The following is a 25,913-nucleotide window of genomic DNA, read 5'->3' on the forward strand; positions in this document are numbered from 1 at the left end:
TTTCACACAAAGCGCCTGCTGAGCTTTGATAACCATTCCATCTCTGTTTTTAAATACATTGAAGATAGGGGGGAGTGGTTATTTTCAAATCCTAAAATTGAAGCTACTTAAATTTACAATTTTTAGTTGTATTTTATAATTCAATTTGTCTGTCTAAACGTATAGCTCCAGGGGAAAAATGTGATTATGTTATCTTCTATTAAAGATATTTATTCGTGAAAATTGCAAATTTACTTTTCTAGTCTTTGTGTCTGACTCTAGTATATTTTTTAATGAGAATAATGTGTTTTAATTGTTAAAATGTTACAGTGATGGCCTTCTTTCAAGATTTGGAAGCAAAAAGGTAAGTTTAGTCTTTTTTAGTTTTGGTACTTAAGAAAATAAGATAGATCACAGTAGGCTACAATTGAATTAAGACAAAAGTATAATCTTTTCTTTTCTTGTCATGATTATGTAGTAACTCCTAGGGGATGAAAATTGAACTTGAAATTTTTAAATCTAATTTTCTCAAAAAGACCCCGCTGAAATATTTTAGTTTTACCTGTAATCATAATTTTTTTTGTCTAATTTCACATTACATAGGTCCCAGAGATGATATTAAAATAGAATGTAAAATAACAATTTTACGTGTCCCTAGAGGCCTAGGGCGTAGCTAGTAAACAATATTTTCATATACATATTTTCAAGGTATCAATTTTTATATGTATTTACACTTTCTAAATCTTACAAATGCTATGAATAAAAGAAATGATGCATTTATCAAATATATAATTTTCCACATTTCGCAACATAAAACAAGAACGAAAACTTCTACTGGAAGCTTTTTGTACATTTTTGGATGACAACAACAATCTGCCGTCACAAATACCAAGATATGGAGATAACTTTAAAAATCTAGCCATTTTAGGGGTCTTAATAAACAAAAAACATATATGGTTATAAAGTTTGAAATCTGATAGTTTGAAGCAACCAATCAAAATTTTCAAAAGGGCCGAAAATTGTATGTATAAATGAGAGAAATATGTAAGCTAAGCTCTTAAAAACATGTATACATTGATGTCCTTAACATACACAGACATAATACCATAGCAGATTTTATATTTCACGCTGTTATGACTCTAAGATCAACACATAACAAGCATCAATACATCCAAAGATACTTCACAAAGATTGATGTAAAACTTTTATCTAAAAATCTTACATCTTTATCTAAAAGTTTTCTTTTTAAATTTTATTTTAACCTTTTCTTTTTTCTACTTTACTATTCTTTTTTCTCTTAAACTCGTTTAAATAGTATTTCATTTAAAATACTAAAAGAAGTAAAATGGTGAATTTAAAACTTTAGGATTCTAATTAATGATTGTAGAGATGCTTTGCAACTTTTCAGGAAAATCTGCATAACAATTATGCTTAAAAGATGTTTTATTATGAGTTGAAAGGTTTTTAAAAGTTGGAAAACTCAAAACATTTTCTTTTCTTCAAAACTGTTTTTTCCTATTTTTAGGGTAAACCCTTTTTAAAGTTTATCAACATAAAACTGTTATTGTAATGTCCATAAAATTACAGTATGTCTATTTTAAGTCATTAATAACCACTTTTATTTATTGCAACTTAATATAGACTTCCATTCAGTGGCGTGCACAGCAATTTACCAGGGGGTGTGAAACAATTAAGGGGAGAAAAAAGAAACGCAGGCCATCCCAATTTAAATCTAAAGAGGATGTTGACACCGCAAGCCACTAGGTCCATTTTATTTTCCCTTAATGCTATATGTCGAAATAAACCAAAGAAACCATATATTAAGAGGTTTGTTTCAGTAAGAATAATTTTTCAGCAGCCCAACTTTTTAACACTCCGCCTGAAAAAGTTTTGAAAATCTTCTTGTCATTTTTACTAACAATAGAAAAGGAATTTCATCCTTATACCCCACACATGCTATGCAAGGGATAAATATTATGAAAAATTAATTATGACAAAACAGGACAGAGAGAGAAATTTAGGAAATAAAATATTTTTTGGGGATTATAAACTTCTTTGGATTTTAAAAAAAACTAAAAAATATTATATATGACAAAGAAATTTTGTTTTAAGACATACCTTTATACATCCATATGATTCAAGCTATGAAATATGTATGCATTATATTCTTTTTTCGTCCATTAAAATACTTAAAACAGCCAAAGTTTGCAAAATCTTTAGAGTAACTCTTCTGAGTCTAGAGTATTTCTGCACATTAAAAAGTTCTCAAATAAAATTAAGGAAAAATGTATCCACAAAATAGTTTTTCTGTTAATCAAGGTAACAATAAATCAATAATGGGTCAATGCCAGAGACAATAGTGTCTTGTAGAGTTAGACCCGCAGGGTTACATTTTTCTTCCTTTTTTATTTTTAGTCTTGGGGATTAAATCGCACCCCAATCGTAAAAAATGAGAATGAATCAACAACAAAATATTGTATAGAAAATATTGTAGCGTCATGAAGTATTTGAAAGAATATTCTAGATCACTTAACAAATATAATAACACAAGGTCAATGAAAACGGATAACTTGTCTAGATTAAAACTACCTCGCTCCAAGTTTTTTGTTAGCAAAAAAATATTTATACATTGATAAGCAAGTTTTAAAAAAATACTTTGATTGGGAAACTAAGGAAACAAATACACTATTAGCTGTTTACTATTTAATTTGATGATCTTCGTTTTTATTTTATTTTCATCCTTGTTTTACATGTGTGGTCTACTTTGTTGTTTTTATTTTTTATTTTAAATAAATAATATAGATAAGTGTTCTATTTCTAGTGTTCTTTTAAAAAGCAAAGCTACTCAATAAATTAATAAAGTCTGCCTTCTTTGTGTTTTTACTTTTTACGATGCTGCGCAAAATGGTACAAAAAAAAATGACGTCATATGATAAAATAACCAATGAGAGGCGAGTATATATTTTACCATTGGTCAATTACAATGTATACTGGCCTCTCATTGGATAACTTTATAGTATGACGTCATTTTTTTTGTACCATTTTGCGCAGCATCGAATTTTTTTTGTAAATCTTTATTTAATACCATAAACAGACTACTATAATACTATTATTGAAAAAAAAATCTTGATCTACAAAACAAATTTTGGGAACCTTACCTACCATATAAAAATGATTCCATCCAATAATGTATTTGTTATTTCTTTGTAAGACTTTAATTTTTGCTCACAAAAAACGCTTCAAGGCTTCAATTTTGCACAAAAAAACGCTTAAGGCTCTAAGGTAATAAAGTGAATATTCAATCTATATTTTTATAGTGTTATGTATTTGTTCCCCTCTCTCTCTCTCTCTCTCTCTCTCTCTCTCTCTCTCTCTCTCTCTCTCTCTCTCTCTCTCTCTCTCTCTCTCTCTCTCTCTCTCTCTCTCTCTCTCTCTCTCTCTCTCTCTTTCTGTCCTCTCCTTGTATGTTCATTTTAAGCATTTTAATGATTTATACTATACATTCTTAAAAGAGCCCTTAGCAATATGTAATTTAAATTCCCTTTTTAACTTGTGCTTTAAAGCAGCGGGGCCCCTAGCTTCCAGGGGCTTTATATTTGAAGGGTTAGGGAAAGGCAAAAAAGCCTGAAAACATCACATGTTTTAAATTTAAACATAAATTAGCATTTATCCACCCCCTAACATATAATAAGCTTCTCTAAAACTCACCTGATTCAGAAGCTATCTGAAAATCAAGCTAAAGACAAAAAATCTTATATGATACTATCGCCGCTAAAAGATAAATTATGATAAGTTTGTTTTATGTGCTTTTTAGTGGCAGTAATCTAAGTTTGGAAAAAATAAAAAAAATAATCTGTTACATTGAATGGACAATAGACAATAATTTATCTCCCCCCTCCTATTTATGCGAGAAGCTTAAAATGTTTTTTTTTTTTTAATGTACGATGGACAAAATAATAATGTCAAAAAAATGTAAAATATTTTCTTGTATTCATTCGAATCCGGTGGATAGGAACCGGTTCTCATCCATACGAAAAAAACTATGTCTAGCATCGTATTATATCCAGCTTTCTACGAATATAAAAATAGACAATCATAAGATTAAAACCAGTTTTTTTAGCCAGTGCCTTTAGCACTTGGGGGCTAAAAAATGGTTTTAATCTTATAATTGTACATTCTATATCCGCGGAAAGCTGTTTATAATACGATGCGAGAAATAACTATTAATCCACGAAGTTTAAATTAAGCTAGGTATACTTTGAAGTTAATTGTATACCATCTAATTATCAAAATTCGGCAGCCGCATAGACTTCTAAAGCTAAATTGAGCCTTTTATAGCATTTCGGAGCCGTTCGTCTGAACATAGAAAATGGTCAGCCGCAGCTAACCGCGTTTTTATCTAGCTGCCATTTTAGTCCATTTATTTACCTAAGATGTTTTCACAAATGAGCTGAATTTGAATTTCCGAATGTGTACACAATTTCCTCGGTGTTTCCTCATCCTATCTCAATATTTACTACTAGCTAAAAAACTTCAAAATTAAAAAAAAATCAAAATTTGAGTGTATAAACGATTTATACATTATACATTAAAAATTTAAATTTTTCAAATTTTGAATTTTTTTTTGAAGTTTGAAGCTTTTTTAGCTGTTAGTAAATATTGAGATGGGATAAGGAAACACCGAGGAAACTGTGTACACATTCGGAAATTCAAATTTAGCTCATCTTTTCACAGCCAACCAACATAAAATTATGCGTCTGCCTGGCCCTGGTAATTATGTTGCATGATGTTTAATTATCTCAAGATAAAATTATAATTAGCAAGATTAATTCAAATCCTTCCTCCAAAACTCTGAAATGATGATAAGATTCTGCCTACTCTACAATTTAAAGTTGTTGGTCTGTAATGCTCACGTCCGCCTAACAATCCCCCTCTTTCTTCTACATTGGCATAGTTTACTTTTATTAAAGAATTACTTATTTAAAAAAACAAGGACCACAACATCCATAAGTAGCGAAGCTAAAATATTATGGATGGACATCTGGAAAAAGTGAATTATAGAGCGGTGTCAAAAAAGTAAACATTAAACTAAAATAAATCATGAAACCTTTTAAAATATATAACGTTAAAATCTAAGAATCGATCTATTACCCCAACCAATAAGCAAATCTTAGTTAAACTTTGTGGAAATGTGTAAAATTTAAATTTATTGAATCCCTAAAAATTTCAGCCGTATATCTTGAATACGAGTAAATCTAAATCATGAAATCGAAATGGCACCCCAACCAATAATCAACTCTCAATAAAACTTGATAGAACTATGCAGAATTTAAATTAATTTAAAATTAAATTAAAATAATTAATCTTGGTGAAACTTGGTGAAAATATAAAGAATGTTAACTTATTTAATCCCTGAAAATTTCAGCGTCTATCGTGAAAAGGAGCCGAGAAATTACGTTTCCCACAAAACGTTTAAGACGGACATTTCAAATTATAGAGTAGCTTCGCTACAAAAAATATAAGAAATTAAAACAATTTTAACATGCTATTCTCTATATTATCCTGTGTATTTAATTCTGACGTAATAAAGGAGACCTTCTTAGAAATATCAGATTACAAAAACAAATAGAGTGAGTAAAAAGAAATACTTCCGTGGGCTTTTTTACTTGCAGCGCAACCTACTTAAGATGTCTTGCATGTTGGTATGTTTGTATAATTCTATAGTTCTTAATTATTGGTTTATTAAACCTATCAATGTTTCAACAGATAACCTATAGAAGTGGCAATTTTATTAATCTTAATTGGAGATTTTATCGACCTTCGTCTTATCCCTTCAGAATGATAACTAACACTCGAATGCTACGTGTTCAGAAAACTTCGCTACTTATGAATGTATTTGTTTTAGTTTTTCTATGTTCCTATGACATACTGAAAGCAAATATATCGATTAATTAGTTAATTCCAGATATTTGTGATTGTTTAATAAAACTGTATTTGGATTTAAAACATAGGAAAGATGTATATCCTAATATAACAGTAACAGGATGTCTGTAAGTCTTTCTGTATTTACCGAAGGATCTCTTTAATTGCTAAACCGATAGGGTTCTTCTTTACAATATACTAGCTTCTAAGAGGTACCGGGACGATAATTTTTTTTTTTTGGGGGGGGGGTAATAACACCCTCACAAGAGAAATCACCCCCAGAGGTAAAAACCACCACTCCCTCCACCTCAAGTGGCCAGAGGCTTCAGGCTTTAAAGTATGAACTGAAAAAAACTTTCTATCAAACCTAATATAAACTAGAAAGCCATATTCAGAATTGACAATTTTATAAAAGCCACATTTTAAAACATAATATTTATGGTGGACCAAATTATAAAATTCATATGAATGAAGTAATTTGCTAAAATATGTAATGTGTATTATGCACCTTTTCTTCATTACGATGATAGATTTAAATAATTAGAAAGCCCAAGATCGTGTATATTTTCTGTTTATGTACAAAAAGTCACAGAACCCAACGAACAGTTTAGAATGTCTAAGTCTAAGATTTGTACAGCTCTACAATTCCTATATGGGTTTTAGATAATATGTAACTCTAGTAATTATGTTTCTTGAGCATTTTCAGGGTATTTTAGACTCTATTTCTCAACGCAAATGTAAAACAATCATTTGTGGGGATTTTAATCTTGATCTTCTTTCCTTTAATTCTCATAATCACACTGCTGAGTTTATTGATATGTTGTTTTCAGCTGGCTTTTTGCAACTTATTTCTAACCCAACAAGAGTATCCAGCCATAATAATCTTAATTCAGCAACCTTAATTGATCACATTTGGACTAATGATGTTAAAGACCAAATGGTGGCTGGAATAATCACCACCTATTTAAGTGATCATTTCTCAACGTTTCACATTATTAAAACAAACAAATATCAGCCAACCCCAAAAGTAATTTCAAGTCGAGATTTCTCTGAAAATAATATTGCAAACTTCAAAGAAAAATTAACTAACTTACCTTTTACTGAAGTCTATAACCATAATAACCCTACAGATAGCTATGAAACTTTTCAGAAAATATTTAAGGAAGCATTTGATCAGAACTTTCCATTGAAAGAAATTCGTTTTAATAAAAACTATCACATGATAGAACCCTGAATGACCAGGGGGATTCTTAGGTCTAGGGCTAGAAAATTTCAGTTACAGTCTCAGCTTTCAAAAAATCCGTCGGAAGTGAATAAAGAATTGTATAGAAAATATAAAAATGCTTACAACAAAGTTTTAAAACAGCAAAAAAAGTATATTACAGCAATCTTCTTTTAGCTAACCAGGGAAACCTTAAAAAAAATTGGCAGATTATAAAACAAGTCGCTGGGCTTAAGTCAAAAAAAAATTTCTCAACTGAAAAACTTGTAATAGATGGTACTGATATTATTGGTGAAAACAACATGGGTCAAGCATTTAATAGGCACTTTTCAAATATTGCACATAATATTAGGCAAACTATCAATCCTACTGACAGGCCACCTGATAGTTATCTTGAAGAATCTGAATTTTTATTTAACATTCCACGTATTACACCAGCTAACATTATTGAAATTGTCAATAATTTTGAAAGTAAAAAGTCTGTTGATTATTTTGGAGTATCCTCCTTCTTGTTAAAACAAATTATTACACCAATTCTAAATCCATTGTGTTTTATTTTCAATCAATCTTTAGAATCTGGAAATGTACCAGATCAATTTAAAATGGCAAAAATAACTGCTGTATTTAAAAATGGCGGTGATATTTTTAATTTAAATGACTATAGGCCAATTTCACTTCTTTTAATCTTTTCTAAAATATTAGAAAAATATATTGCTAACCACTTGCAAGATTATTTGTCTGAAAATAATTTGATTAATGAACTTCAGTTTGGCTTTCAAGCTAAAAATTCTACATTTCATCCTATGATACACTTACTAAATCATGTGAGTAAAGCTATGAATAAAAAAGAATACACAATTGGCATCTTTTGTGACATTAGAAAAGCATTTGATTGCGTGCCTAAACAGACACTTTTAATGAAACTTCATAAATTTGGTATTCATGGTAATATGCTTAGTTGGTTTGAGTCCTATCTATCCAATCGAACTCAATTTGTAAGGCTTGGGCTATTTGACTCTGAACCATTAGAAGTAGATAGTGGTGTGCCTCAAGGTAGCATTTTAGGACCAATCTTGTTCTTGATATTTTTTAATGATCTTCCAAAGTCAACATTACTTAAACTTCTCCTTTTTTGTGATGACACAACAATCTTAGCCTCGGGAAAAAACCTTAATGATCTTATTTCGTTTGTTAACACTGAACTTCAAAATATTTCTCAATGGTTCAGAGCCAATCAGATGTGTTTACATCCCAACAAAACCAAATTTACAATATTTTCCCCATCCCCATCCCTTATACCTTGGAATGAAATTAACCTTTACTTTGATGAAAATGATCCCAATACACTGAATCCAAATCCATTACTTAAACATAAAATTGACTTTGTAAACCATGAAAGTGAAATCCCTGCAATCAAGTTTTTGGGCATTTACCTAGATCCAGCCCTAAATTTTAAGTTTCATATAAAAGAATTAAACAAAAAACTATCTAAATCTCTCTTTTGCTTAAGGAAATGTCAAAGCCTTTTAACAGAAAGTGCTATGAAATCTTTGTATTTTTCTATTTTTCACTGCCATTTGGTTTATGGAATTCAAATATATACTTGTGCATCGCCTTCAATTCTTAATGCCATCAAAATAAAGCAAAAAATGGCTGTAAGATGTATAAAACAAGCAACATATTATAGTCACTCTGGTCCGATCTTCAAAAATCTTCAAATTCTACCTTTTGACTCTTTGTGTATCTTTTTTAAACTTAAGCTTATGTATGAATACAAAAACGATCTGTTGCCTAGGTCTTTTAACAACATGTGGCCCCGTAGGGGTGATTTAATTGCCAATTATAATCTTAGAAATGATGATAATCTAACTATACCTGCTTCTCGCATTTCTCTAGTTGAAAGACTACCTTACTGTTCCTTACCAACTCTATGGAATAATTTTAATGATATTGACAACATAAGAAATAGTTTGACTAAAAAGCAATTTATAAGCAAGCTTAAAAAGTGCCTACTAAATAGAATTGTAACCACATGTAATAGAATTTTATGCCGCTCATGTCTTTTGAGAAATTTAAATTAAGTAATAGCTTTAACTCCATACTTCATCTATTATCGATTTTATTTTTTAAAAATATTTTAATATCTAATGTTCTAGTCCTCTCACATACACCCTTCCTAACTCCCTCATTTTCACATTGGAATGAAATATAATCTTTTTAGTTAATTTCTGTTGTTGTTTCATATTCCTATTTTATTTTCTTTAAACTTGTATATCATCTATTGCAAAGGCTATCCAATATTACCTCTCACGAGATTGTTTAGTCCTTTGACACTGTACATAATTATTATTTGATCTGTCCTTAATATTTTATTCATATTCAATTTTTTTGTTTGTATATGAATATTTAATACCTGTATTATAACACTGTTATTATTTTTACTTGTTATGTGTGTCATAAAATAAATATCTAATCTAATCTAATCTTGATAATTTGTGAAAAGAGAATGACTAATTTACATCATGATAGTGTGATGGATTCTCTATGTAACTCTATGCACTTAGATAATTTGTGCAGAAATAATGACTTATTTACATTAGAATAGGGTTACAGGGACTCTATGTAACTTTAGTTATTATGCACTTAGATAAATGTGCAGAGAGAATGTCTAATTTACATTAGAATAGGGTGGCAGGAAATCTAAGTAACTCTAGTTAATATGCACTTAGATAATTTGTGCAGAAAGAATGACTTATTTACATTAAAATAGGGTTACAGGGACTCTATGTAACTCTAGTTATTATTCACAGATGCACTTAGATAATGTTTTAGAGATAATAACTTTACAAGAGAATAGGGTGGCAGGAACTCTTTGTAACTCTAGTAATTATGCACTTAAATAATTTGTGCACAGAAAGTGATTGATTTACATAAAAATAGGGTGGCAGGGACTCTATGTAACTCTAGTAAATATGCACTTAAATAATTCGTGCAGAAATAATGACTATTTTTCATTAGAATAGGGTGGCAGGGACTATATGTAACTCTAGTTATTATGCACTTAGAGAATTTGTGCACAGAGAATGAATAATCTACATGAGATTAGTGTGACAGGAAATCTGTGTAACTCTAGTTATTTTATGCACTTAAATAATTTGTGCACAGAGAATGACTAATTTACATTAGAATAGGCGCATGGTCGGTCGTGCACCAATTTAGAAAGTGCTACAAAATCTGCAAAGACAATCATGTCCAATTTAGAAAGCGCTACAAAATCTGCAAAGATGATCATGTCCAATCAAAGTTTTCTTTAGAATAAAGTTTCTACAAAATTCTAAATTTTTAAACCTAACCTTTATAAAATTTACAACTAGATGTCTTGGTGAATTCAATCTGACAACCAACAATTTAACGAAGACAAAGAATTTTTCCTAATAGTACAAAATGTCATATATTTTGCTACTTCTTGTAATTTATAGATTTGCGAAACATTACTAAGAAATTTTATACATTTTAACAACAGTTTTCTGCCTTTTTAAATATAAAAGTGATTGGTATGTAATTTTGCGCTTCTGATGGATTTTTTTTTCTAAAATTTGTAAGACTAATGTCATACGAAAATGAGCTTCTAAACATTACCTCTATAATTTAACACCAAACTATGAAAGTGAATAGTAGGAAGCAAGCTCAATATAATTTCAGGGATAAGAGGAAACAGATCTAATCCTATAATGTAAAGTAGCAAGCTTTTTTTTTGTCTGTAGCTATGTTATCACTAACCGTTGCACCGATATGGTTCTCCTTTACAATGAAGCTTTTTAAAGGTCCAGGGTAGGTTTTTTAACCATTTTGGGGGATGATGTCTCATTCTCCACCCTCTAGAAACCATTTCCCCCTCAAAAAAAAATTTTGTCACTTTTTCTTCTTAAAACTTTAATTGAAAATTGGAGAGAGCTTCTGTTTTGGCTCTGATATTAACCTTTTTATACATATCTAATAATTCTTAAAGTTTTTAAACAAAGCTTAAACTTGCCCTTTTCTTATCCTTTTATCTCTGGATAAAGTTATTATCCACTTACCAATTTTACTTACGGGATAATAAATGTTCAAAAACCACTTTTTACATCGTTTATCTTATCACTGTATTTTTACAATGGCCAAAATTACTAAATTTAACAAGGATGAAAACATCCATAAAAGCGAAGCTCTGAAACGGTATGACAGAAGCTAAGAACATTAACTCTTGTAGAGTATCAAAACTGAATATACAAAATACTGACATTTTTAGGACTTCATTCGCTCAAAATATTGTACCTTATTGTAAAAGGAATCAGTAAACCAAGAATCAGATCAATCGGAAGATTTTATCTCATAAAACATTGTTGTTAAAAAAGTAAAAAAATCGACATGTTTAAAATGGTCATACGGACATCTATTGAAATCGATAGGACAATTTAAACATGCCTAAATTAAAGAAGAAAGCATCCGTTCTGGTCGGACTGACCTACCATAATGATTAAAAAGCTTTGCTTTTAAAAACACAGAAATTTATAAACAAGAATAAGTTTGCCTGGATCTGCGGAGCTACAAATAAGATAGCATATTTTTTATCCATTTAACAATTAGTGCATGCTTTTTTTTTTGAAAATTTTTGAAAATTTGGTTACAGTTTGGAACTTCTAAATCTTTTTTTTATATTATCACGAATAACTTCTGGTGAAATAGTCTAAAAGAAAAGTTTTTGCAAAGAAAGCGAGAATATTTATGTTTTCTATTCGAATCTTATAAAAAAAAGAAAATGTTAAAGTTTCCTGTATGAGTATCAAAGCTATTCTTCTAAAATTTTATTTGGTTGGTTTGTCCATCTTTTAAATTCCGTTTAAAAAACAGAAACCACTTCAGGGCATATAATATAATCATATAAACATATTTATTTAAATGACCGCGATGTAAGGAAATTGTAAATGTTATAATCGTATTCAATCCTGTCAGAAAGATAAAAACCAAAACGTTCATTTTTAGATACAACCTGAAATATTGAATGATTAATTAAAGAAAATTGTACACCAATGATACGAACATTTTTATTGTGAATAGGTTTCATTACATGAATTCTTCTATCTATTTATTTCAATCTTAAACACAAAATCAAGAATACTAAATAAAAAATAATTAAATTTATTTTAAATAATGATTCTTCAGTTGATAAGATATATTGTCACAAGCGTAGCTTCTTAATTATTACTTCTTGAATTATAAGTAGGTTTATATAAAGTATCAGCTATAACATCGAAATTTAGTTAAGACAATAAATAATGAATAGGATAATAGAAAATAAATTAAATTAAAAAAATACTTCCTTGGTAATATTGTAAATATTAAAGGGGTTAAGGGACTGCTAGGACTGTAGAACAATATTTAATCTATCATTGTCTATTCCCTGCCTGTTGTAACAAATAGCAAAATATGACTTGCAATAATTGGCAATTCAGAGAATAAAGCAAATTATACTATTGCTAATTCAGCTATATGTATTTGTACAGGCAGGAATAAGGTATAAACAACAAGTAAAACAAATTGCAGAAAATGATTAAAGTCCCTCTACAGATTATGGCGTAATACAATATAATAGCAAATGAGAGGCCAGTATATACTGCAATTAACCAATGGTAAAATTTATGCCGGCCTCTCATTGGTTATTCCATCGTATGACGTCATAATATGTGGAGGAACTTTAATCATCTTCCAAATTGCAAAAGCTCTATCAATACAACCTTACACTGCAAAGTATAATCTATAAGATGTAAGTGCCTTCAAGATTAAATATTTAGTTACTAAAATATTATATTATGATTTAAATTCTTCATGCTTTGCTTTAAAAACCATTTTAAACTGAAGAAATTTTACAAATATACCAGGGCCTTTGGCGCTTTCCAAAGCAAAATACCCTAAAACTAGCTTTTAGATATATTAAGTCATAAGACGGTCAGAAAAACATCATTTTACTGCAAATAAATTGATAATATTAACATTCGCTGGTGTAAAAAAAAAATTAAATTATAAAGTAAATTATGTTAATAAAATTGATAAATCTGGCCTAGTACCTGCCCACCCTGGGTAGTAACAACATATTGGCAATCATGATGATAAAGCAATAATGGTTTATAAATGCCTCTATGCTAATTAAACCTTTAGTTGGCAAAATATCCGCACAATGGAGCTTATTTAAGGTGCTGTAAAGTCAAATCAGGGGTGTGAGAAAGGGGGATGTCACCCCACCCCATACAAAAAGATTAGAAATTGGGTAATACTTCCCAACTCTTTTTAACCTTTAAATTTTACCTAACAAATTCCTGTGCACTCTACTGTGTCCAAATCACAACAGTATCAACTCTTTAATATTGTTTGACTATTAAGATTAATTGAACTTATTATTATATTGCTTACACTAAACTTAGATATCAAATATGATTAAATATATATTTTTAAGATTGATTTACGACATAAAAAAAATAAAAGTACTCAATTTTCTCTTGTAATCATATTTGTTTATGAATATTAAAGGCCATTTTTTGATTATTTGTCTAACCTTTGTAGTAGTTAGGCAGTGTGTTTGTTTGTGACAGAGATGTAGGAATATTTTAATTCAAGAGAAAAAAACATTTTTGTAAAGTTTATTAAGAAAAGTTTAATATATTTTCCATCCATCTATTTCTGTATTTTTGGTTTGTAACTTTTGTACGCCAAAAAGGCCACGGACTCTAGAAGTGTAATTCCCCAATCGCAAATGCAAAAAAAGCAAGGACAAATATAATCAAGATTAATGAAAACTAATAACCTATCATAAGTATTATAGAAATGTTAACTATATTGTTTGCGCAATGATTTTTTAAATTATTTTTTACAAATATACTTCAAAATTATGGAATCTATCTACAAGATTTCAAGACGGTTTGTTCTTTTTTTAGAAAGACAAATCAATCATAATTTGTAAAAAAAAATATGCACTTTTCTGGTAGACCAAATTTCTCCACAAGGGCTAGGTTTCGAGCTCTAGTGCTCTGGAGAGGTGGGTAGATTCAAAATTCAATATTGTTTTCTCATTTGCATTACTTGGGCATGAATTGTATTGTTTCTTATTAGTTTTGGACCAAAACCGTAAGGTTTATATTGAAAAAAAGTAAAGCGATTGTTCTTTTTTTCAATACCCTTTAATCCATTGTGAAATGTATCAGATTTTTTGTATCTAATAATTTTATACATTCTTAAATTATTTTCTTTGTATTCTTTATCTATATTAAAGATACCTAAAATGTTTATTATTGACCAAAAATAAAAACAAACAAACCAATGGTTTTCATATTAGACAAATGATATTTGAATGAACCGATGTATAATCCTTATACTTAAGTAACAGGATGTTTGTCTGTTTGTGTATCTGTGTGCCTGTGTGTCTGTACCGAAGGATCTCGCTAACCGCTGAACCGTTCGGGTTCTCCTTAATAGGGTAGCTTCTCATAGGTCCCTGGAAGGTTTAAAACTATTTTCTTGGGGGGTTGGACACTCCCAACCCCCACAAAAATGAAAAATTGGGTTATCAAATTCGACCCCCCCCTCCTCAATTGCCCCAAGAGGCCTCTAGGGGCGTAGCCGCGAGTAAGTTTTAAAGTAACTATAGATTTTAAGATTTGGTGTTATGAAAATAATAGGTAATGATATAAGAAAGGAAATCAGAAAGATTGATTAACCAAAAGGCCAAGTAAAATATACTCAGAAATTTTAAGAATAAAAATAAATTAATAACTCTAATATGAAACCCTTTGGTTCATGATCACTTTTATTTTAGTATTAACATATGCAGTTTTATTTGTTTGCTTTGTGGTGATTTACTACAAAGTATAAATAAAATGAGAATAAGGGGAGTAGCACTAATCCTGCGGGTGCGGGGCCTATATCTGAGGTTCTCTAATCCTGAGGACTACCTAGTTCTAAATATAAACTCACCTTAAGTAATAAACAGCAGGCGAAAAACTATCCAATCCCCCTTAATTTTCATTATTAAAAATGGGGGGGGGGGGGATTATGTGCTGAACAAAGCAATTCGAGGGAAATAGCCGTTTTGTGTTTTATTTGTTTAGGTGAAAATTTATATTAAACCTTCAATTCATTTTACAAATTATAATTTTGATGTAAATAGAACAAACCAATTTGATTACAGATTAATATTGCATTGCTTTGAGTAACACAGCATAAGTAGCCAAAACCAATCCTAAACATAAACAAAGATTCCCTTACCAGCTTATAAAAGAACTTTAAATTCATCTAACAAAAAGACAAATCATTATAATAAAGTAACAGGATGTCTAGATATCTATTTGTCTGTCTGTTCTGTCTGTTTGTACCTAAGGATCTCGCTAACCACTGAACTGACATGGTTCTCCTTTACAGAATCTTCTCATAGGTCCATGGAAGGTTTGTAACTATTTTGGGTGAGGGTACTACCACCCTCTCAAGAGAAATCCCCCTTCATTTTTTGTCTCTTAAGCAAAAGTATCCTAATCCACCCCTAGCTTTGACAAGCTTGTAAAACAATTTTAAATAAAAATATACAAATTTTTGTAGGAGACAACTGAAGAAGAACATAGTGATGTAGAAACCATTGCTCAAGATGCTCAGTCTGACGACAGTAGTGATGACAAGAAAGAGTTTGAAAGACTGGAGATTGCTCCAAAGACAAAGACAGGTAAACACAAGATGATTTTTTCCCATGTAGATAAGATTATTTATTTAATAAACTATATTGCAAAAAATAATAAACTTTCTATTATGGCTTCGAAACATATAATATATAATAGGGATTAAAACCGAAAAATCATGTACAGACAAATTTACACAAATATTAAAATAAAATTAATACCATTTTTGTTAGCCTAGGCTTTATGCCCCTCTGTGTAACAAAATTGGTTTTAATTCTATGATTTTTTATATAATATCCAATAGAAAGCTGTCTATAATACGATATAATAAATAACTATTCTAGTATGGCTATCTTTATAATTTATTTCCGCAGGATTAAAAATATTTCCTTTGTCAAATATATTTCAAATAGAGTTCAGAGCTAGAATAAGAAAAATAAGAGTAGTGATTAGTCTACAGCAGTCTAATGGTGTAATTTTATACATCTATTGGCATAAAACACTCTTGCTGTGAAAAGTAATCAAAATAATAACCCACACAACCAAAATAAAGATGAAGAGTAGCAGGATATTTTTAAACCTTAGAGAACTTATAAAAGAGTGGAAAGAATGTGTTAAAAACATAATTAGAAAAAAATAACCATGAACTTAAGAGCTATTGAGGAAGAAAACAGCCGCAGAACTATGCGAGTCTCAATTCAGTAGCAACCATGTAGCTTTTTTTCAATCTTAACCGCAATTGCACTGCTTAACTTTTAAGTAAGCTATGCCCTGGCAGCTTCACCTTAAATTCTGCTGCCGAGCCCTCATTTTTATTCAAATGCACAACTTTCATAAAAAAAATTCTATTGTAGTTAAAACAAAATCAGAAAAAAATTAAACGCCAAATTTTTAAATAAATTGCACAGTTTGATATCAATTAAAATATCAAAAATTTAAGATGAAATAATGACTTTACATTTTGTAATAAATTTATTGTCAACCAACCATTTTTTTTCGGGACACTTTTTCTGATAGTTTCTTATTAACACCAAAAATGTGCCACAAAACAAAACTTTTTTAACTACCATATTATAAGCAGTGGCGTGCGGTAGGGAGGTTGTCAAGCATCATTTTAAATTTAAAATTGGTAAGACACAATGGATTAGATTTGTACAGAACTACATAAAAAATATGTGAAGTACCTTTGCCATTACGGCTGATTGAAAAATGTTAGTTTGGCAGACATTTATTCTTTAAAGTGTACACTTACATAAAGTTCTTAGATTCCCATAGCTTTTGTAAATGCAATTTATTATAAGCAGAGCTTTTTTATAATTTGGGTGTGTACGGAAATATATTTTGCCTAATTTGATAATAGTAATTTATCATCTTAACGCGAATATTAAGAAGAAAAGGCCCGGGCTTACAAAACTGGTATTAATTTAATGGTTTTTCCTTTTAATATTGTAGAAAATTGTCTGTAATACGATGCTATACATGATTTCTCTGTATTGCTGAGAACCGGTTCCAATATAGCGGATATTAATCGGTTTCGAAGCCATAGTGCATAGGGACAGGGTGTACATACATTTCAAAGCTCAGCTTTTATGGATTTCGTCGTACTTTACATTATTGATATCCTAATTTTTTGATAAATATTTTAATTGTATTTTAAAATATTGACTAAGCTTAAAAAGTGCACCAGAGTTGTAATTTGTGAATTTATTTTCAAGTATGGCTTCCGAACTGATTAATATCAGCTTGATTAGAACCGGTTCTCAGACATACTAAAAATCATATTTAGCATCGTATTACATACAATTTTCCACAAATAATAAAATTAATACTATTTTTTATCTAATAATTTTTTTATTTTAAATTCCGTGGAAAGCCTGTTTATAATACGAAGCGATAGACTAATCCTGTTGCTATTAGTATGTGTGTTGATACCATGTCAGTACAACTTTTTCTTGCCAAACAAGCTGCTGATTAATCCAATATTTTAAATTTTACATTTACCAAGGGCGTACCCAGGATTGGGCAAGGGCGACTCTGATGGCGGAGGGTAATTTTGCGAACAACTTTTGTTAATCCCCTTGAGTTTTTGCCTTATTAGGAGGTAGGAGAGCCGGGTGAATGGGTATCTATTTAATACCACAGCCCCATTGTAGACCCTAGGGAATAGTTTACTATGCCCCCCCCCCCCAAAAAAAAAATATATTTTTTCGGGGGATAGAGTGATTAGTGACCATGTTTGGAGTGTCAGCAGTATCAGAGAGTGGGTAAACCCAACTTACCCCCTCCCCCAATCCATTTGATCGCTAATGCATTAAAGCTAATTATAATTTAATTTGACCTAATTTAAAATTTCAGAAAGTAGCCTTGAAGACGAGGAAAATGAAGACTACAAAGATTTTGATTATCAGGTCAGTAGCTTTTTAACAAGGACCATTAGCTCCATAACTAGCGCAACAATAACACGCAAGAAAAGAAAAATAGAACAAACTTTTATACCACAGAAACCTTTATCTATGTACAGTTTTCCATGGATAATAAAATAAAATTAGTAATGCAACATGAAAAATATAAAAAACCCTAAATTAAATTTCTTCTTCTTTTTTTGTGTCTTAATTATTAATCATGTTTCTGAAAAAATCTCTTTAATTTGTTTAAAATTTTATATTTATATCCAAGTAAAACAAAAAAACTTACAGACACTGTCAAATTTAACTCAGCTTTGCTACGATTTTTATGATTATTAACAAATATACAAATATGTTTTTTGTTGAGTTGAAAGATTATGAGAAAAGTAAGATGATTATTACTTTGGATTTTAAGAAACAAGGCCGTATTCGGTCATAACACAAAAAAAAATAAAAGGAATACTTTAAATTCCCTTATTGGACCAAACTTTTGATGTAGTATTTATCCTAATATAAAAGTAACAGAATGTCTGTCTGTCTGGGTTGATCTCACTAACCTCTGAACCGATATGATTTTCCTTTACAATGAAGAATTTCATGGTTCCAGGGATTGTTTAAAAATATTTTGTGGGAGGGTTCACAAATCTTTCAAGAGAAATAGCCATAGAAAATATGCCCCCGCCCGCATAATAAAAAAATTAAAAAAATATTTTCTTTTTCTCTTACCCCTTCCAGTGCCCATAGAGGTAATTAGTGAAACAACTAATAGACATGCATAGATCATTCGGAGAGCCTGATCTATAAAGAACAAGCATTGCGTGATAAAAAAAAACTGATTGACCTTTAATCCTTCGGCCTAATAGATACCAAATATTTACACACATCTTATATACGATCACATTTTAAAAGCATATTAACAGATTATATCTCAAATATCTAAGGACCCGTGAAGGTCCTTTCTTAAAGGTCCCTATTCTTAAACTTTTAAATCGGAGCAGGTTTTTATCTTAGAGTTCAGTAAAGCGTGCGTTTGTGGTATTTTTAAATGTAACAAACTGATGAATAATTATTACCTAAAAAATACAAAATTACTATGGAAGGTAGGACTTAACTTGGTCTTCTTTGTTTATTGGGGGATTTTAAAGATTTCAAAACATAAATTGCTATGAAATAACAAAATAGCTTACTAACGAAAATGTCAATTTAATGATTTATTGACAGCTTTAATTGAATTATATTATTTATTGAATTTCTAGCTTATCTTTTTATTGAAAAAGGTTAAGTTGAGTAGCTTTTTTTCTTTAAAAATTTAGCTTTTTTGTTAGAACACCACCTGTTTATTTGTATTAAAAGGCGCCTTGTCATTCGGATATTTCAAGCATTTTATATACCAAAGTTTAATGCTTATTGGGAAGAAGTTTGGAGAATATTATTTCTTAATTAAATTTTTTATATGTTTATTTGTCATATAAATTCCTTAAACGGCATCAAGATTTAGGGGAGCAGATTATTGTTTCAGGGCCGGTTTTAGGCTTTTAAAAAGGGAATAATAAAGTCAATCTTCTAAGAGATAAAGCCTTGGAAAAACAACACACCAAAAATGCTTTTTTTCTCAATTCATTATTTTTTTATATTAAATTGATTTTATGAGCTCCGATTATAGACGAAGCCCATTTTGTTCCGAATTTGTATCACTTTTGCAAAGTGCGACTCCAGTTACGTCATATTTTTCTTTCCCGAAAAAGGGAAGGGGGGAAGAAAATCTCTTCAAAAGAGATGGGGAAAACCCCCTTTTCTCTCAACTCTTTTTTCTTCCCCCTTCCCTTTTTTTCTTTCCCCCTTCCCTTTTTCGGGAAAGAAAAATATGACGTAACTGGAGTCGCACTTTTCAAAAGTGATACAAATTCGGAACAAAATGGGCTTCGTCCGATTATAAGAATGTTGTCATCCCTTTTTTTCTAACAATTTTAGTACACAAGTCTGAAGTTGAAAGCAAAATGATGATCATGTAAATTTGTAAAATTGATGGAACGAAATGTATATTAGTCTTACACTTTTTATCTGTCTGTGTTAGGATAGGTTATTGTGAATTCAGGGAGAGGGGATAATGGGCTGTTTATTACACTAGTCCCCAAAGTTTTATAATTTAGTGGCCATTGTCTCATCCCTTTGGATCCCAGGTGTAAATTCCCTTAAAGAACTAAATTGGTTTTCACATAACCCTTTAATTTAAAATATATAATAAAAAGTAAAACAAAAATAAAATGTGTTCCATGTTAAACTTTAAAGGGTTGTTTTGACTTACAATTTGCTAAATTATAGTTAAAGGTCCCATAAATGACCTAATATCGACTTGCTAGTGGAATAGTCAAATTGCCTGTTATACAGAACTTATGACCAACTTCAGGCATCAATAATGTAACTTAATATAGTTAATAATTATAAAATATAATCATTTATCCTATTAAGGATGAGATAGACAACCTGAAGGATTACTTATAGGAGCTTGACAGATCTATAGATGAATATTCTATTAAGGATGAGATAGACAACCTGAGGGATTACTTAGAGGAGCTTGACAGATCTATTGATGAATATTCTATTAAGGGTGAGATTGACAACCTGAAGGATTACTTAGAGGAGCTTGACAGATCTATTGATGAATATTCTGACACTGTCAGGAATATAAATGGTCTTGTTGAAACTACTGAAGAAAATATAGGAATATTGATTTAATTCATTTTTAAATAGTCTTATTTGGGAGACAGTGCAATAAGATAATTTTTTTTCTTTATAATGCAATTTAGTTGGCAAAACTAAGACTTCAAAACACTATTTTTATAATTAAATGGTTTGTTGTTTGCTAGTTTTTTTTCATAATCTAGTTCTTGTTAAATAAGTCAGAAAAAAACATCTTTATTCACCCTAAAACATTCAGAAAGAAATACAAACAATGTAAGATTATCTAAGTTTTATAAAATAGTTATTTCTCGCATCGTATTATAAACGGCTTTCCGCGGATATAGAGTGTACAATTATGAGATTAAAACTATTTTTTTTTCAGCATCGAGGTGCCGAAGGTACCGTCTAAAAAACTAGTTTTAATCTTATGATTGTACATTTCTATATTCGTAGAAAGCTGGATATAATACAATGCTAGACATAGTTTTTTCGTATGGATGAGAACCGGTTCCTATCCACCGGATTCGAATGAATACGAGAAATCTTATTCCATGTAGATATTTAAAATGAGTGTTAAAACAATATAACTAACAGAACCCAAAAGCACAGAGAGATCTACTACTACTGAAGAAATAACAACTACATTAGGTTTGTAATGTTCATACAAAAGAACAAGTTGGAATGTAAATCATACTGGTAGTGGTTAACAAAGTTTTATAAAGTTTTCTCTCATTTGTTGACTAAAAATACTGATTGATTGTTTTAAACTAGTCATAAGTTCTCAAACAATAATCTTAATTTAGAAAAGAGGTAATTAAACATGTTATATTGATAAGGAAGTTAGTTTTTGAACCTCTATAAACAAGGTACAATTGAACAATCTTAAAGCTGTAACTTTTAACTTTAACAGAATGTAAAAAAATCTGTCAAAAACAACAGATTTTTATTTCTAATAAACTAAGCGTTACATAAATACCGACATAATGACAAAGTGAGGGAAAGTAATACATTTATAATATGCTTTTTATGTTTTGTTACAAATTTGTATGAACACTCCAACAACAACTGTAGTTGAAGAAGATTTAGAAGAAACAACCACCCAGCAACAATTTACTCAAGAAGAGTTGGAGATTGCTCTGTTGGAACAGCTGGGAGTTGAAGATCCAGGTATAATTCAAAGCAGCTTATAGTGCCTAACAAAAAATGTCGTCTTACAATACAAATAACCAATGATAGGCTAGTATACATCTTAATTGACCAATGCAATGGTAATATTATACTGGCCTATCATTTGTATTAAATGACGTCATTTTTTTATCAGCTGCTTTGTATAATGTACAGTACACAAATAGGAGCTTGATAGATAAACTTCAAAAACAAATATTCAATGGATTGTTTTAGTGACATATCATATCCATATCTATAATACAAAGTACAACGATGTCTGTCTGTTTGTTTGTAGCAAAGGATCTCGCTAACCGCTGAACCGATCGGATTCTCCTTTACAGGGTAGCTGCTCATAGGTCCCGGGAAGGTTAATAACTATTTTCTTGGGAGTGGGACACCCTTAACCCCCCCAAAAAATGAAAAATACCCCCCCCCAAAAAAAAATTTTTTTTTTTAAAACTAAATGAAAATAGTGGGGTCAACTACCCCCCGGCCCCCCCCCCCCCAAATTTTCTTTAAAATCTAAAACACGAAAAATTAGTTTGATCAATCCTCTTAGGGCAAAGCCCCTAGAGGCTAGGGGCGAAGCCGCTAGTATAATATAAAGTAGTATGTTTTTTTATCTAAAGCTCAATATCTCGGGAATTGGTAGTATGTATTCCTTGGTAGGATGGATTGTAATTTTGCGGGAAGATTCGTAAATGTATTGGGGTGGTTATGGGAAGCTTTACAAAGTGTCTCAAAAAATCAGCAGGGTGACGTCATAAAAATGAGGGTTATCCAGCTCTTTTTTATGGGTTTTCTTTCCCACTTCTCCTCTCATCTCCCTCATTTTATTACGTCACATGGCTGATTTTTGAGACACTTGTAAAGCTTCTGGTTATAGGCTATTTTCCTGACATCTCCTGCCTTCCGCTAGAGCCTTGTGGAGAATCAACTAGCTCTAGTAAATACACCCAAAATACTTAACATTTGCAGAAAAAAGCAATCCTACAATTTTGTAGGTTGTCATAATCACTATAAGTTAGCATAATAGCATTGATGATATTTTGAAGGTTTGGACCCTACGTAGGGGTTTATGATTTATAGTAATGGAATCAGAGTATGTTAACAACGTTTGGGGGGAAATTGAGACAAAATAGAAAAATGTAATTTTAGATTCTAATTAAAAATATGTGTAGGGAGTTTGACAGCTGCTGAAAGAAGAATCATCATCAGAATTATTCAGCTAGAACAACTAAGGTAAAATTTATGGAGATGATGAAAAACATTTTTAAAGGCGAAGCTTTTCTATAATTAGGGTCGGTCCGTACCTCCGTTACGGATATCTTTTTTTCGTTAATTTAGGCATGTTAAAGTTGCCCTATCGATTTCCAACTTTGCATGATAATTCCTGCAGTAGTTATTATGGATTTTGTCATCCTTGTTTAAGATTAAAAGATATACTTTCTGAAAAGTATCACTTAAATAAGCCTTATGTATTAAATTACATTTGTTTTAAAAAAAACAAGAACAATTACATCGTTCCGCTAATAATAGTATGAGCGCAAATACAATTAAGCTTACCAGACACATGGCTTTGCACCTACACACATGAAAATACAAGCTTGAAAAGTTTGTTTTGCATAATCAAAGAAGAGTTTAAATTAAAAATAAAATATATATTTTAGAGCTGAAAGAACAAGAGTTGAGGAAACTCTGAATGAACAAATTCGACAGCTGCAGCTGTTAGCGGCCAGCAATTCTACAACGGCGGCTGATTTAGCGGCCATTACAGGAGAGTTACATTCTTTTTATTATAATCAGGGGCAACTAAAATTCTTATAAAATCATTTCTATCTCTGTTAGCTTTTAAAAAATATTAAGAAGGAAGGTGAATTTTGGGGGTAATAACCCCTACCATCCGTCCAAAAATTTCGGAAGGCCACTACGGATTTCTTCGGAGCTTCGCGCCCTTGTTCAAAGTTCTTAGTTTTTACAAATTAGTAAAAAATCATGATTTGGGTTTATTCCCCCACAACCCCCCCCCTTCCCCTCTCTACCTCGTCTGAAAAGCTTGAACGTCCTTGAAAAGTTAATGTATGTTACCTATTTGATTCCCATTATTATTATGAAAATGTTTATAATTAATCAATGTTTCCAGGTGAAAATCCTCTGGCCCCAACAAGGATAACTGTGTTAAGAGTGACGGGAGAATCTGAGGATCAAATTGATATTGAAGATAATGAAAGTGATGAAGATAGTGAAGTACCCAAAAGAAGAAGGAAAAAAAAGAAAAAGTAAGATAGATTTATTTAATGATATATAAAATAACTAGCAGCTTCGCCCCTAGCCTCAAGGAGCTTTTCTCCAAGAGGTAATTAAAAAAAAATATGTATCTAGAGATGCATTGAAGTTCACTGCTTTTTTAATCTACTAGTGGATAATTGTTTTTGGTGGGAGCTGAGGTTTTTTTGCATGGACAATCTATCTTGCAAGGGCAGCGTTACCCTCCTTCAAAATAGTTATAAAAAGCTTCACTGCAAAGAGGAACCATTTCAGTTCATCAGTATGCGAGATCATTAGCTAAGCCCACAATCAAAAAATAAACAGCCTGTTACTTTTTGGTATAAGGAATAATAGTATATGAACTTTTTATTTCAATACAATTTTTATAATTTTTCAGCAAAAAGGACCGAGATGAGAAATCCTTTGGTGGTGATCTTGATGGACCTCTGAAATTGGTTGGACAAAAACTGGAGGCTATAGGACCTGTCATTGGACAAATTGGACCCGTAGTTGGACAAATAGGAATGTTTAGAATATCATTGTGTTCTATGATGTTTAGCCTTTATAACCTTATATTTTTCCAAATCTTGTTGTATTGTCAAAGACTTTAAAGAAGATGTTCTTTGGGGTAATGAGTTCGAAGTAGCTTCATATGAAACTAAATTCATAATTATATTTAAAATTATTATAAACACTAATAAAACAGGGCCTGCTATTGGTCAAATTGGTCCGGTTGTGGGACAGCTGACACAAACAGTGGGCGGAGTTGTTACTTCTGTTACCAGGTAAGCTTCAAAGCGGTCAAATTAAGTCCGGTTGTAGGGCAGCTGACGCAGACAGTGGGCGGAGTTGTTACTTCTGTTACAAGGTAAGCTTTATAGCTGTCAAATTGTAACAACATTAGAACAGCTGACCATCTGTAGGACAGAAGACAGAAGGAGTTGTAACTTCTGCTACTAGACTAACACTAAGAGAAGTACTTATTTTTGTTACCTATTCAGCTTCAGTTTGGTAAAATTATTACCCCTTTCCCTTCTCCTACTTTGGACTTCCTTTTGGTTGAACCAGTTTTTTTTCTCTTTCGTATAACTATATTCAACAGAAATTTTAGACATCACCACTGGAAGGTATTTTTACATCACTTACCCAGGACGGAATTAATACCATAAAAAAACCTAGTTTTTACCACTTTTATGGTAAAATTTTACCAGCCTATACGATTTAAAAGGTGGTAAAATTTTACCGTAATCGTGGTAAAAACACTTTTGGTGGTATAGCGAGACGCTTTTTACCAGCGATTTTTACCACAATTATCGGTAAAATTTTACCAGATTTCCGGTAAAATATTACCATTTTAGGACGCAAATTTATACCAGATTTTGACCAATTTTTACCACTTTTTTGGTAAAATTTACCGCAAATTTCTGGTAGATTTTACCGAAAAAGTGGTAAAACTGTTCAACACCTGGTAATATTTTTGCCCTAAACTGGTAAAATTTTACCAGAAATAGGGTAAATATGGTAAAAATTTACCAATAATTGTGGTAAAAACGGGTGGTAAAAATCACGAGA

At 30.8% G+C, this 25,913-nt stretch overlaps 3 protein-coding genes across 4 annotated transcripts in view; all 3 read left to right on the forward strand.

Moving 5' to 3' along the window:
- LOC145314922 (uncharacterized) overlaps positions 1–20,960 on the forward strand; it is a 45,201-nt gene extending 24,241 nt beyond the window's left edge. Inside the window, exons 7-10 of the mRNA XM_080154998.1 lie at positions 307–343; positions 15,746–15,866; positions 18,175–18,227; positions 20,832–20,960. Coding sequence (XP_080011124.1) covers positions 307–343; positions 15,746–15,866; positions 18,175–18,227; positions 20,832–20,960 — 340 coding nt within the window. The remainder of the gene's footprint in view (positions 1–306; positions 344–15,745; positions 15,867–18,174; positions 18,228–20,831) is intronic.
- Positions 20,961–21,952: 992 nt separating this feature from the next.
- LOC145314923 (uncharacterized) lies at positions 21,953–24,058 on the forward strand. Its single transcript, XM_080154999.1, has 3 exons — positions 21,953–22,073; positions 23,255–23,315; positions 23,744–24,058. The coding sequence occupies exons 1-3, from the start codon at positions 21,953–21,955 to the stop codon at positions 23,898–23,900; spliced, it is 339 nt and encodes a 112-aa protein (XP_080011125.1). The 3' UTR covers positions 23,901–24,058.
- Positions 23,979–25,913, forward strand: part of LOC145314418 (uncharacterized) — a 29,285-nt gene continuing 27,350 nt past the window's right edge. The window contains exons 1-3 of one of the 2 annotated variants that reach the window (XM_080154313.1): positions 23,979–24,352; positions 24,739–24,865; positions 25,050–25,126. In XM_080154313.1, coding sequence (XP_080010439.1) covers positions 24,207–24,352; positions 24,739–24,865; positions 25,050–25,126 — 350 coding nt within the window. In that variant the 5' untranslated portion in view covers positions 23,979–24,206. Of the gene's footprint in view, positions 24,353–24,738; positions 24,866–25,045; positions 25,127–25,913 lie in introns of both variants that reach the window. The other variant, XM_080154314.1, reaches the window with a different exon arrangement.

This window comes from Acartia tonsa, chromosome 3 (genome assembly GCF_053477335.1).
Source record: "Acartia tonsa isolate MP-2025a chromosome 3, ASM5347733v1, whole genome shotgun sequence".
NCBI classification, from domain to species: domain Eukaryota; kingdom Metazoa; phylum Arthropoda; class Copepoda; order Calanoida; family Acartiidae; genus Acartia; species Acartia tonsa.

Coding starts and splice junctions, on each gene's coding strand:
- LOC145314923 (XM_080154999.1), top strand. CDS start 21,953: ATGAACACTCCAACAACAACTGTAGTTGAAGAAGATTTAGAAGAAACA. Junction 22,074..23,254: donor GCTGGGAGTTGAAGATCCAG/GTATAATTCAAA, acceptor AAATATGTGTAG/GGAGTTTGACAGCTGCTGAA. Junction 23,316..23,743: donor ATTCAGCTAGAACAACTAAG/GTAAAATTTATG, acceptor TATATATTTTAG/AGCTGAAAGAACAAGAGTTG.